Source organism: Amphiprion ocellaris, chromosome 14 (assembly GCF_022539595.1).
Source record: "Amphiprion ocellaris isolate individual 3 ecotype Okinawa chromosome 14, ASM2253959v1, whole genome shotgun sequence".
NCBI lineage: Eukaryota > Metazoa > Chordata > Actinopteri > Pomacentridae > Amphiprion > Amphiprion ocellaris.
Genome location: NC_072779.1, coordinates 30421473 through 30436140, shown reverse-complemented (window position 1 = coordinate 30436140; position 14668 = coordinate 30421473). Strand labels below are relative to the sequence as shown.

The 14668-nt window shown below is 37.9% G+C and overlaps 1 protein-coding gene across 3 annotated transcripts in view; it reads left to right on the top strand.

Moving 5' to 3' along the window:
• The window catches only part of tmem132e (transmembrane protein 132E), a 578927-nt gene that overhangs the window by 528698 nt on the left and 35561 nt on the right, over positions 1-14668 (top strand). For all 3 annotated transcript variants that reach the window (XM_023274649.3, XM_055017538.1, XM_023274648.3), the window contains exons 6-7: positions 1005-1210; positions 12902-13181. In XM_023274649.3, coding sequence (XP_023130417.2) covers positions 1005-1210; positions 12902-13181 — 486 coding nt within the window. The remainder of the gene's footprint in view (positions 1-1004; positions 1211-12901; positions 13182-14668) is intronic.

The window sequence follows — 14668 nt, the reverse complement described above, 5'->3', positions numbered from 1 at the left end:
AGGAAGTTTCCATAATCAAATTTTTATATTTGAAATTTTCTAGCTCTTGTTTGTAAATTGTATGTATTTTATTTAGCTCTTTAATTGTTAATTAAAGGTATTTATATGTGTTAAAACAATGAATTCATACAGAAAATATTATGATATATGTAAATAGATTACAATAGATAAATGGTAAACAAAAAGGACATATTTTAAATATTACAATAACTTTGACAATGTATTTTAGTTTGTTTTTTTCTGTTAAAAAATCTAAATTTTGTAGTTATATACAGCTGCAGGTCATTTATATTATCTTCCATTATATTTCTATTATACATGTAAAAAAAAAATATGTTTGTTTGTTTGTTTTTATAAAGGTAATAATCTGTTTTCTGGTGGTGCCAAAAATATATTGTAAAATAATGGAGATTTATATATATTTTGCTTTTTAATGACTAATGAAGGATGTTTACATGTTTATAATATGTGATACATAATGTAGGATGGATAGATAGATAGATAGATAGATAGATAGATAGATAGATAGATAGATAGATAGATAGATAGATAGATAGATAGATAGATAGATAGATAGATAGATAGATAGATAGATAGATAGATAGATAGATAGATAGAGTTTCATGTGTGCAAGCTCACTTGGCATTAAAGTTTTTTTTTCTGATTTCTGATTTTAAAAAGTCACATTTCTTCCATATAAATTAACATCTAGAAAGTGACAAAGCTTTTCCATTCATGTTCATTATATGAGGTTAGAGGTGAACATTTGAGAGAGATATCAGCTGTGAGTGTATTTTTGTCGTTAATTTTGCGTGACGCTATGAAATGAAAATGCAGGCATTCAAATACATGTAAAGCATCAACCTTGAGATGCTCTGGTATGAATTGCGACGCTGACAGCTGCATCCATACCCCGCCGTACATCATCACACATCTCTTAGATCCACTGCCGCCAACCATTACCATATAGATGGTCTCTGACTTCTGGCCGTGATCTGTCCTAGGTGTCCATGAATTGCGACTACGTGTTCGTCAACGGGAAGGAGACTCGGGGCTCCATGAACGCCAGGGTCATCTTCAGCTACGAGCACCTGAGCGCACCGCTGGAGCTGACCGTCTGGGTGCCCAAACTTCCCCTGCAGGTGGAACTTTCTGACAACAATCTGAGCTTCATCAAAGGCTGGAGGGTTCCCATCCTGCCCGACCGAAGGTGAGGCTCCACCGCTGTGTAATGTGATGTTGCAGAGAAATCCCACATTAGATCATGGCTCAGAGGGGACAGGGGAGCAGCTCACTTTTTCCCCACTTTTTATGCTCAGAAATAACAGATACAACTTTTATTTTTCATTATTCTACTTAAACCCTCTTAACTCCTCCAATTAACACTCCTATTTTTATTCACTTTTTACTGCACCTCTATGGAAACAGCACAACCATAGCTAGAAGTAGACAGAACGACTAAAAATGTCTTCTGTGCTGTTTGACAAAGTGATAATAAGAAAGAGGAATCTCATCGTCATAGTTTTGTACAACAAAATTTGAGTGCCGTCCACATCGGCGCTAAAAGAAAAGAGCTTAAGCATATCCAGTTAACATATCAAATATGCAATTTTTTAAAGAAAAATTAGAAAACATTATATATGATTAGATAAATTTCAAAAATGCAGTTATCAAAAACATCTATCTATCTATCTATCTATCTATACACACACACACACACACACACACACACACACACACACATATATGTAGTAGTGGTGGGATGCGTTTAAAAAAAAATGTAATTAATTACAGGTTTGTAATTAGTTTACCGTCCATTGATTAGTTGTTTACAGCCAGTCTGATTGGCTGATTTCTTGAGTTTTTTGTGACGTTGGATCTGATTGCAGTATATTTATTGTGTCTCCAGAATTTGTCAGTGATATCAGAGAACTTTTTTCTTCACGGTAACAAACTCCACAGAACTGTATATTTCATGGTAATAATGCAGTTTGAGGAAGAACTCTGAAACCTCTTTGCTCTATTTTTTCTTATCTGAACCCCGTGGTGAAAAGGAACAGAGCTGGAAAGCTTTCGACGCAGTGCAATATGTATTTTTGTGTGCTTTATTTTGGTGCGTGATTACCAGAGGACTCATTATCCAAAGTGCACGGAACCCTGCAGCCTTACACATTAGAAACTAAAAAACAGCCTGGCCTCCTCTCTATTATCCGGGATTTTACGGCCAGTCGCTTGGTTTGGTCCAATTAGATGCTCTTGCTCAGGTACGCAGCAGAAATGCACCCTGCGAAATGAAGCTCTCAAGTGCAAATTGATCCACAAGGTTGGTTTTTGTGTGTGTCGTACCCACGCAAACCCATTTTGTACAACAAGTCCGAGACGCCGACTTAATTTGACTTCGTGCACGGAAAGCTTTTGAGAATGAATAATTGTTGTGTATATAATGACTAACAAAAAAAGTAATTTGAGATGTTTGCCAAGACCCAAAATGATGGCTGTTGAAGCAAAACAGTGTTTTCCACATAACTGTGACTCTTATTCTTGTGTCCTGTTTACATCCTTTGCCATTGTGAGGAGTCAAGGCCAATTGCCTGGCCTTGGTGTCAGTGTTATAGGAGCTTTTGTCAATACCCACAATCCAGGAGGCAATAAAATAGGGAATGAGCTGTTGCCTAGAAGCCTTAAAAAATATATAGCATCTTCAGAAGTGGGGAAGGGTGGGAAAAAAATGGCACCAGTGGGAGATTAAGGTTGTTGGGAGTCGGGACCCCAATGAAGAATGCGGTCCGAGGTTACGGAAACTGGGCTCATTAAAATATCGGCGCATTCTTGTCATGCGTGGAGCCGTAACAAACAGGCCCACAACCCCACAACAAATGTTTAATAGGAGCATTAACACTCTCACGGGTGGCTGCTGTCGTTGCCGCTGGAGTACATCACTGTAGACCAATTCCATTCCTACCCAACCTGAATACAAATGGCGTGTTTACGGAGTTGTTTGAGGAATGAAGGTATTTTAAATGACCTAGAGTGGCTCGGAAAACATCTTGCACAGCCTCATTCTTCAAAGATCCCCAATGGGCCGTAATGGGCCGTAGATGGTATATTATTTTGACATGCAAAATGTGTCTTAAATGCCCACTTAAGCACCATTCATTCATTCTTTGCAGAAGCTGCAGCCTATTAAAGTAGAATCCTGCGGATGAAGAGTTCTACTGTGTGTGGCTTTAGCAGATTTGTGGGAACTTCTTGTCTCGATTTCACCTTCGTTATTCCCTGTGAAGATCAGTAGTTGATATTGATTCACACTACCGTTCAAAAGTTTGGAGTTACTTAGAAATGTCCTTATTTTTGAAAGAAAAGCAGTTTTTTCAGTGAAGATAACATTAAATTGATCAGAAATACAGTCTAGACATTGTTAATGTGGTAAATGACTATTCTAGCTGGAAACAGCTGATTTTTAATGGAATATCTCCATAGGGGTACAGAGGAACATTTCCAGCAACCATCACTCCTGTGTTGTATTGGAAAACATGAAATTGTCTGGGCGACCCCAAACTTTTGAACGGTAGTGTATACGCATGACAAATTGGCATGACTTGTGTGGCTTTTACAAAATGCATAACATACTTTTGAACTTGAAAACATCCAATCAACGCTTCTTCTTTTTAAAAATTATATATAAAGCGAGATGCCTAACATACTCAGCCACCTACAGTCATTCACTATTTCAAGCTCAAGGACAAAATAACAATACAAATTTAGGAATATTCTTCAAAAACATCAATTTCAACAAAGGAGTATTCTTTTTATGATATTGTGCTAATAAACGTGTCAGGCAGAAAACATCTGCAGTCACTTTAACATTTGATCAAAGCACCTTCACATTTTTCAGTGGGAAAAAAGTAGACAAGGAAGAATCTGGGTTAGAAAGTTAGAATGAAATCGTAATGAACAGTGTTCATTTTGACAGTTTGATCAATATTTGCGCAATGCTTGTCACTGAAACAGGAAATGCTCCTTTAAGATGCATTTTTACATACACAAGTTACTTTTGTAATGTTGAATACGATCTTTTTTTTATGTCAACTTTGATACCCAAAGTTTTCCCCTATGGTTGTTGTCTTTATATACAGAATATTTCCCCTTTGCGCCCTACAAGTTGTGTCCTTTTCTACAGGTTAAGCTGATCCGTTCCAACCCCACACTGTTTGAAATAGCATTCCCATCTTCCTGGCACGATATCTCGATTTTCCTAACTGGAATTCTGAATGGATGGCTGGTTTTATTCCTTTGGCAATCATGAGAAAGTACGACCTGACTGACTCCACAGGCAAAAGAAAGGCACTGCGACTGGTCCATGTTTGCGGCCATCCTACATTTCTGCCCGATCCGACAAATGTTTTTTTGTTTTCAAAAGGTAAACTTTTCCAGGACAATTTATTTAGGTGTGTGTGAATTCTTAACAGCTTCCTTCATGAATAATAACAAAATGAACCAAAAAAATACACTACCCTTCAACAGTTTGGGGTCACCCAAGCAATTTCATGTTTTCCACACTTTTATTCATGTGCTAACATAATTGCAAAAGGGTTTTCTAATCATCAGTTAGCCTTTCAACACCATTAGCTAACACAATGTAGCATTAGAACACAGGAGTGATGGTTGCTGGAAATGTTCCTCTGTACCCCTATGGAGATATTCCATTAAAAATCAGCTGTTTCCAGCTAGAATAGTCATTTACCACATCAACAATGTGTACACTGGATTTCTGATTAGTTTAATGTTATCTTCATTGAAAAAAAACTGCTTTTCTTTCAAAAATAAGGACATTTCTAAGTGACCCCAAACTTTTGAACAGTAGAGTACATAATCTAGCAGCGCTTGGAGGAGTACACCTCACTCACCCTTCAAGCAAATTGCCAAGTTTGTTTCCGTAAAGTGTGGATCCCAACAATTCTTCCATGTATACAACCTCCCCTCTGCTGTCATGAAATCAGTAATCAAAGACCCCTCGTGAGCCGTTTTCAGCGTCCATGATTGCCACGCTGCCGGGCCGAAAGGAATTCATTTTACTGCAGGTGAAGCATTTCTTTCTTGCATGCTGTCATTTGGATTTACTGAGAATGTGTAATATTCTTTACTTTTCCCCGTAGTTGTTTGCCGCATCAGGAAACTGCAGACAAAGGCGGCTCCTCATGTTCCTGATGGCGTACAGACTACTGAAGCTGCTGATGCCGGCTAGAACGGCCCTCCCGCAGGAGCTTGTGTGTTTTCAGTGATATTTCTGTCGGCGGTGTCGGACACATCTTTTGATTTATGCAGCGTAGCATGTTTTGTTTTTGTGTTGCCTGATGCATAGCTGGAACGGTATCCCAGCAGGGAGGCACGGATCTGATGCTTAAATCTGAAATATGCTGTGTTTTTGCATCATAAAGTAGTTAAAAGTTTAATTTGAGTTGCTGTTTTAGGTATCTTAAAGCCCAGAGGTGTTGGTTGAGGTCACGTAGCTTCGAAACAGATGTTTGCGTTCCCAGCCCGTAATGATGAGTCTTTCGCTGCACATTATAAATTCACATACAGTCACATGGGACTTTCAGATATTTCTCAGATTAAATGCAAATTTCATATATATATTTTTTATGTTAATGATGCATTTGCAACTCAACGTCCACCTACTCCTTCTGGAGCTTTCCGTTGGGTTTGCTGGGTTTTTCCGTGGACGTTGTTGTAGATGTTTCTGAGCGCCTCCAGGACTTCTCGTCCACGGCGGCTTAAAAGTGGAACTTGACACGTCATCCGTGACCTTGGAGATGGAATTTCACATCCTGGCACATGTGGGTTCTGTCAGGAAGAAGCATTTCACGTCTAATGGTAGCCTCAGGGTTTTAAGATGCTGACCATGTAATCACAACTTCTCCAGTATGAGTTGTCTCCTGTCAAAGAAAGATGGAAATATCCTCAGAAAACGGACATACTACATGTGAAAAGCATAATAATGTAGATCTGGATCTGGGATTCTGAATTTCTCAGGTGTATTTTGTGTTAATCGCACTCAGCAATGAATTTTAAGTGTCTAAAAGTCAGATTTTCCAAAGAAGTCTTTTAAAAAAGTAATATTTCAGCACCTAGGGGACCAACAAATACATTAAAATAACAGAAAAGAAGAATCATAATTAAAACACAGTAATTTTCCATAATTCATTTTATATATTTGAAAATTTTTGAGCTCTTGTTTGTAAATTGTGTAATTTTTTTCGCTCTTTAATCATTAATTAGTTAAAATATAAAGGACAGATTTTACAAAGAAGTTTTTTAAAAAGCTAATATTCCAGCAGCTAGGGGACCAAAAAATACATTAAAATACCAGAAAATAAGACTCTCATAAAAACATAATTTTGCATAATCATTTTTTTTCTTTTTTTTTTCACATTTGAAAATTTTCATGCTGGTGTATTTTATTTTTATTTAAATATTCTTTACTAATTAATAAAGAATATTTACATGTGTTAATACAATGAAATTACATATAATATATGATGATAATATGTAAATAGATTACAATAAATAAATGATTAAAGGACATATTTTAAATCCTACAATACATTTGTGAATGTATTTTGGATTTTTATGTTTGCGTTTTTTCTATTAAAAATATATATAAATTTAGTTATTTACATCTACAGGTCACTAATGTTGTCTTATATTATAGTTATATTGTATTTTTTTAAAAAACAGAAATATGTTTTTTTTATGTAATAATCTTTTATCTGGGTTGCCAAAATATGCTGTAAAATAAGAATTTTCATTTAAAGTTTGTTGCTTTTTAATGATTAATGAGGGCTATTTACATGTTTAAAATGTAAATGACACATAATGTAATATATATATAATATATTAATTCTAATTTTAATTGTACTTCATTTTAGAATTCTATTTACAGTATCAAACTTGAATTTAACAATTTCATCTATTAAATATGTAGATTTTTATGAAAAAACACTTTTCTAGCAGGAATAATCTTTACTTCTATCTCACATTACATTACATGTAAATTCACAGGATATTCTCGTAGTAATATTGATGTTTTTTGTATTTTTAAAAATACATTTCTTTGAAATGAAAAGGAAAAATTCCGTAACATTATCAACTCTTTTTACGGTGTACAGTTATCTGTCACTAAACTTGATCAGGACTTGAACCGGAAGTTGAGGACTCGAGATCCGACTTCAACTTGAGCATCAAGACTTTGAAACATCTTTGTGATCTGGACATGAGCCCAACAAGACCAGAGCCAACAACCGTCTACAAGACCGGCATTGAGTCCGGTGCCAAGACGCCGGCGAGGAGGGAGGGACGAGGCAGCGAGGCTTACAAGTCATCGCATCATTTTTGCCAACAGTAGCACTGGCAGCGGGTCTTTATTCGTCTTGACCTTGGTCTTGTTTGTTTGCAGACGTTATGAAGCGATAATGAATGAGATGATGTTTACAAAAGGCCTCATGAAGCCGGGTAAAAAACACCTGAAAGTTAGATGGAAAACAAGATCTCTCGCAGCTCATTAGCCTGCAGTATAACACCAAACCTCGATGCTAATCTGGGTTATTAGCCTGAATTGTTGTCTTTTCACTCTGAATCCTCCCGTCCTTACCTCCACGACCTCCTGCTCCTCTTTAACTCTTATTTTCCTGCAGTCTTTTACATTCCTTCACTTCTGCAAAGTGACACGCTGTGGACCTCGGTAGGCGGCGAGGTCTCTGGCCTGCAGTGGGGCTACAATGCAGTAGAATTGCTCACTGGCTGCATTATCCAGCAACATGCTCTAAAAAAGGAAAGGCAGTGTAATCGGGCGGGCAGGCCGTGAGCACTGGAGCTTCAGCTTTTACGCTCGTATCAGAGACTCTAATAAGAACAGACAATATTCTTCTGGAGGAGGAAAAAAATATCAACCTTATTTTCAGGTACAGACTCGGGAAGGTAAACTTTCACTGACCTGAGCGCGGAGTCGTGAAACTCCCTGACAGTCGTGGTGTCTCTTTGGGTTTTTTCTGCCGTTAACCGAATGCATGAGTGAGTTTTCCATCTAACGTGTCTGCTGCTGTGGAGTTAACTCACTCGCCTTCTAAGTACAGCAGCGACTGCTCGTCCTGAAGCTGACAGTCAGAGCAGAAAGCAGAAAACTGCATCACTGCTCAGGTTTCAGGTTCCATTTTCCCAGTTTAGTGGTTTTTATATCAACTTTTTGAAGTGACAGTCGTCCCTTTTGGTCAGGTTGGCTGTTTTGGGGTAAATAAGGCTTAAAAAAACTAAAATGACTCTTCAGTGGGTTAGTTTTGCTCTTTTTTTAAAGCTGGATGTGCAGCTACAGAGGCTGAGATTGAGAACATTATAGATATTCAGATTTTTACAAAAAATTTGTAAATATAAGTATAAAAAAAACATTTTTTTTCTCTTTAACAATGAAATTTTATAGTTAGTCAGTTACTGGTGACAGTTAGACAGTTCAGTGTCAGCTTGCATTATAGATTTGTCGTCACATGTAAAGAATATTGTTTCAGTATTTCAGCAGAGAATTTTTACATATTGTACATTTTGGGAGGCTTTTTCATGATTAATTAAGGATTTATACTTGTAAAATACTTAAAATACTTAAATGGCAGTGGTTTGTGTACATATTTTAACTTTTTATGTCAAAAAAATTCAAAAAGTCTGTTCTATATTATTTTAATGTACTGATATTTTTGTATATTTTAAAAATACAGCAAAAATATGTAAAATTAGAAGGAAAAATTTTGTAACATTATAGATGTTCTGACTTTTACAACAAATTTGTAAATGTTAGTCATGTAAGTCAAAATATATTTTTCTATTTTTAAAAAAAATAATTTTATAGGTATTCACAGTTACAGTTGCCAGTTGAGCCGTTTAATGTTATATTATAGATATATTATTACACGTAAAAAAAAAAGATTTAAAAAAAGTCTTTAAAGTCTTTGTAGTTTAGTATAGTATAGACTTTAGAGTTTTTTGTTGGTATCTTGCATTATACATGTAAATTCACAGTGTATTCTTTTAATAATATTGATATTTTTGTGTACAAAAATACAGGGGAAAAAAATCTGTAGCATTACAGAGTCTTTACAAGGCTGAGATATTTTGACTTTTACTGCCTGGCATGAATCAGACTCCCATAATGCACCTGGCCGTAAACTTTTCTTAGACTTTCCCACTATTAAAACCTTCAGTTTGCAACACAGGATCTCGAAGCCCAATCTGAGATAACCCCAACGTCATCCTCAGCTGTTGTTCTTCTTCCTTCTTAATTAGCCACAGATATTACAGAACTTGTGTAAAATTGATGGAATTACGCTTCAGATTTCCCTGAATTATTCGTAGAACAAAGCAGTTCAAGGGTAGATTTTCTGCTTTTATAATAAATGCTGATATTCTTCTGCTCCTTGTTTTGTTTTTTCTTCTTTAGTCTGAATCAAAATGCATCAGATGTTATAGTCTCGCCCAGAATTATACATGCTACGCTGTGATCAACTTCCTTAATGGTGTTTCTGCAGCCACTGTCTGAATTTTAAAAATTCATGCAGCAGATGTGCAACTTTTTAGAAGTCTGTAAACTCATACGAGGAGAAACAGCTTTTGAATTAAACACTGTCTGCTACTGATCATAATTCTTTTAATTACTCTCAAAATCCTCTCCAATATACTTGTTTATAATGTACACAGATGGGTCATTTTTAAAAAAAAAGTTACAGATCATCAATACATACATGTGTGCATCTTATGTATGTTTACATGTGTGTAAGTCAGTTATTATGGTCTGTACTATATAGCTCAAGGGTATTTTTCTGAATTGTTTATGTGATTTTTTTTTCCAAAAATCACTATAATAAAATAAATCAAATCTATATATAATGTCCACATAAAACAATGGTAATTTGTTCGTTTACAACATTTGACTTGATTTTTGTTGCCTTTTAACTGACAAAAATATATATTTTTTACAGATATTTGCTGTTGTTTGAAAGAATAATGTAAAAAAAATAGTATTTTTGTTGTTACAGATTTTCCCCCTTTTGCTAATTATGCATAGTATCTATGAAAATGACATTCAAGAAGTAAATACTGCATTAAAACTACTGTACATAATATCCGTATTTAAAATTAGTATGTTTACAAATTTGTGTGAAAAAAATATTGGAACAAAAGGTGATATTTCAGCATCCAGGGTGCCAACAATAGACTGCAAATAATGAAAATTTACAATCTCATAAATGTACAGGAATTGTCCATAGTTCATATTTTTGTAAATTTTGGGACTTGTTAATGATTAATGAAGGATATTTACACTTCTAAAATATCTAAAATACACCATATAATATAAATTTGATAGATAAATTGCAGTTGTTTGTGTATATATATTTTCACTTTTTATGTTCTTTTCTTGTAGTGTGTGTGACTGAATAATTAGAACTAAAATCATCATTATTGCACATATATTTCCATTGTTTTCACAGTTTTACAGTTTTTCAAATGTTGGAATATTACACCATTTTTAAGCATATTTTTCCTGCCACTGTTGCTGTCAGATTACCACAGTTTTTCTTTTTCTGCGTACTGTAATCCGACATTAATCCTCCATCTTTGTAGTTTTTACTTGTCAAGTCAATAAATTCCTGAATATTGAATTAATACCCCGATTATCTGCTAACACTTTTTATGTTTTCATTCATTTCAAGGTAACAAATTGATCCAATCATAGTCACAAATCAGTGATTCTTCTTCTTGAGGTGAACTTAGTGTTGCATCGATTAACCAGAAAGATGCCTTATTCGATATTAGGGGAAATTCTTGCTCCAAAGGCCTGAGAGTCGGTTTCTTAACGTAATGCAACCTGCCAGTACAAAGTCTAGTCAGAGAATCGAGGTGGGAATGATGAGGTGTGCAGAGGTGGAGCGCTAAGATGAATTAATAATGGAGCCCGGTAGGTGGGACGCGTCTGAAGGCACAAGCAACAATGCATCCTGTTGTTCAGGGAGGTCTGCTGGAAGCATTTATGAGACCTCGGGACAGAAGTGCTTAGCCTAATAATCGAACCTGCTCCCCGACTTAATGGGTGGGACGGTTACTTTGTCGGTGGCTGACAGCCGGCTGCCTCTCCTGAATTCCAAGTCGTCCGGAGAGTTAAGTCAAAGCAGGGACTAAGCAGGGGAGAGCTTTTTAAGGGGGAACTGGCAGATTGTCAAGCCTTCGAAGGGAACTTGGGTAGCTCATGCATCTTGTTGTGGAGCAGATTGCGCTCGGTGGGGGATGCACCTGGCACGTTTAACCTCACTACCCAGGGCTCCTGTGAAATAAGAAGGGCGTCCGTCCAAAACTCCGCTTTGTGGTGCTTATCGTTCCCTCCCCGCCGGCTCGGAGGACTTTTTCCTCATCGTCGCTGCATCAGAACAGATAATGTGACGGATCTGTGTGGAGTGCTGCCGACTCTCTCATCAGCGCTGTGATGTCAAATTATAAAGCGAGTGGAGACCCTTAAGAACAGAAGGAACAAATTGAGACACAGCATCATGACACGGCGCTGAGCATAATTCAGCGGCAGATGCTCCCTTTAAAGAAGTTATGATTGGTGATTGGTGTTGAGCTTCTCAAACGCCGCCACCTCAATTACCTTTTCTCTTTTTATTTCTTTTTTTTGTGCAAGAAATTTCATGGCTAGCTAAAATTGGCACTCGCAGTGGTTAAGGATAGAACTCCATCTGCTGCATGCTTGACACCAGATAGAGGAATGTTTCATGGGTTTTCACTTTCTAAATTTGTTGCCTTGCAGCTAGAAGCTCCCTGGTTCGTGTCCTGGCCTGGATCTAGGATCTTTCTGTGTGGAGTTTGCATGTTCTCCCTGGGTTTTCTCCCACAGTACAATAACATGCTGAGGTTAATTGGTGGCTTTAAATTGTCTGGAAGCCAGACTGCTACTTTTTCACTGGTAGCATGGGTGCAACCAACTTTCTCATTTGGTCGCATCACCGACCTTATCACAGGCAAAACACATCACTTGCTGAACGTCTTCTTATTGACAATGTTCCCTAAACGCTGCTCCTTGGTAGTTGCAGTATTCTCAGACAGGTGTGTGACCAAAAATTCTTTTGAAAAGAGTTCAACTAGAGCATTCTAAGGTCTGTACAGTGACTCGGTGGTTAGCACTGTTGCCTCACAGCTGAAAGATCCCTAGTTCACATCCCGGCCTGGACCTGAGATCTTTCTGCATGGAGTTTGCATGTTCTCCCTGGGTTTTCTCCGGGTATTCCAGCTTCCTTCCACAGTCCAGACACATGCTCAGGTTAATTGGTGGTTCACTGGTAGCACAGGTTTTTCATTTGGTCACACCTTTGACCTTGTCACAGGCAGGAGATATCACTTGCTGAACATCTTCTTAATGACAGACACTATGCTTTATAAATGTTCCCTAAATGCTGCTCCTTGGTAGTTGCAGTAGAAACGCACAGAATATATCCCCTTTGCGCCCCATAAGTCGTGTTCTTTTCCACAGTGTGTGCAACTAGAAGATCCCCGGTTCATGTCCCAGTCTGGGCCTGGGATCTTTCTGTGTGGAGTTTGAATGTTGTCCCTGGGTTTTCTCCAGGTTCCTTGGCTTCCTCCCACATTCCAGAACATTAATTGGTGATTGTAAATTGTCTGTTGGTGTGTGTGAGTGTGCTTGTTCAGCCCTGTGATAGACTGGTGACCTGTCCAGGGTCTCCCCTGCCTTCACCCTAAGTCAGCTGGGATAGACTCCAGCCCCCCACTTCCTAATAAGGATTAAGCATTGTATAGATAATGGATGAACTGAAGAAAATTTACTCGTCTTCCTTTTCTCCCTCTGTCCAAGGAGCACCAGAGACAGCGACGCCGACGACGAGGACGACGAGCGGCGGGTGAGTCGAGGCTGCACCCTGCAGTACCAGCGGGCCCTGGTCAAGGTGCTGACCCAGTTCCACACCACGTCCACCGAGGGCACCGACCAGGTCATCACCATGCTGGGGCCCGACTGGCAGGTGGACGTCACCGACCTGGTCCAGGACTCCCTGAAGGTAGCTGACCCCAGGATAGCGGAGCTGGTGGACAGGACGGTGCTGGTGGGCCTGGAGCTGGGATCCACTGTGCTCAAGGTAAAGTCTTTAACACACCACTGATGAGGGTTCACATTAATCAGCAGCAAGAAATGAAGGACCTTAGAAGTAGGGAATGTCAGGACTGTGATAATATTGTCTAAAGCAAACAAGAAGTTTAACCCAGAAAGCATGCAGCAACTGAAGGGTTTGGAAGCAGATTGTTCTTTAGTTTTTTGCCCAAGCTGGCAAAGTTCCTTGAATACCATCAGTTAGAAAAGTTACTTGGACAATAATGGAAGGATGTTGAGTTAAAAACATGAGGAAGACAGATTAAAAACTTAAAGTTCACTGCTCTTAACTGAGTTTATAGCAGCTGTTGAGTACAGTTGGGAATCAGGAACCGTTATAACTTCAAAAGACTCACTGAGAAAGTTTGATTTTGATTCTGCTCACACTATTTAGAAACATCTTACCGTAATCATCTGTTTTCTATCTTCTTCTATCCATTAGTGTTCATGATTCTTTTCTCCTTTTTGCATTGTTTTGTGGTTTGATTGGTTGTTTTCCTTTTTACCAAGTTCCCAAACCTCCAAAGTTAACTCGGTAACTGCGATGCAAGGATCTAAACTATCGACTACATACCAAAGTTGTAATAAACAAGATTTATATTTAAAGTTAAAACAGTCTCTGGACAATCACGCCGCTTTTTATTCTTTGCCTGCATCTATTATAAAACAAAAACCCATCAGTCTGCCTGTAGTGTATTCAGCTGTCGATGTCTCTCAAGTGAAGAAGCCGCCGGACATAAAGTGCATTTAAATGCATCAGCCGAGACAGGTTCAGAAGTCCTTATAAAAGAAGCGGCACAAGTTATTACTCCTCAGCTTTGATTTACCGATGCTTCACTGGTCATTTATGGGGACGGAGAGAAGTAACGGATGGCGAGAGTTTTGATCACCATGAGAGATCACAGTTTCAGCCTGTCAGGCGAAAGAATAGTCGCCTGATGGATGCGTCCGATCACGGCGAGATAGGGAGGAAAGATATAAGTCGCCGATCCATCATTTTAAATGAGCAATGGATCATTTATAATCTGTTGAAGGGTATGAATAATTATACATCAATTTACCACCAGATGTAACTTGCCACGTCGACTCATAGCAATCGCAATAAATAAATAAATAAGCTGTTAAGACATGACCTCATCCTTCAAGCAACTTTAAAGATTATGGATGGAATACTGAATGGCTCCAGCTGGTCAGGAGATGTCCGGTTAGTTTAAACTGGACTAAAGGAACCGGTTTGCATTAAAATATCGGAAATCTGGGTTCATCTAAACACATTCATTAGATATTGGTTAAAGTCAATGAAATTAAGAGTCTATAGCCACACTTGACCTTCCAGGAGGTTAGAAAGGCATGTTGTCTTTTTTGAAATCAGCCAGAAACTAAAAACAAAAATCAAACTGTGCACCTTCCTACAGTTCTTCACCTATTTGAACTAAAATTAATCAAAGCTAAGTTGGAAATCAGGATATTTCATCA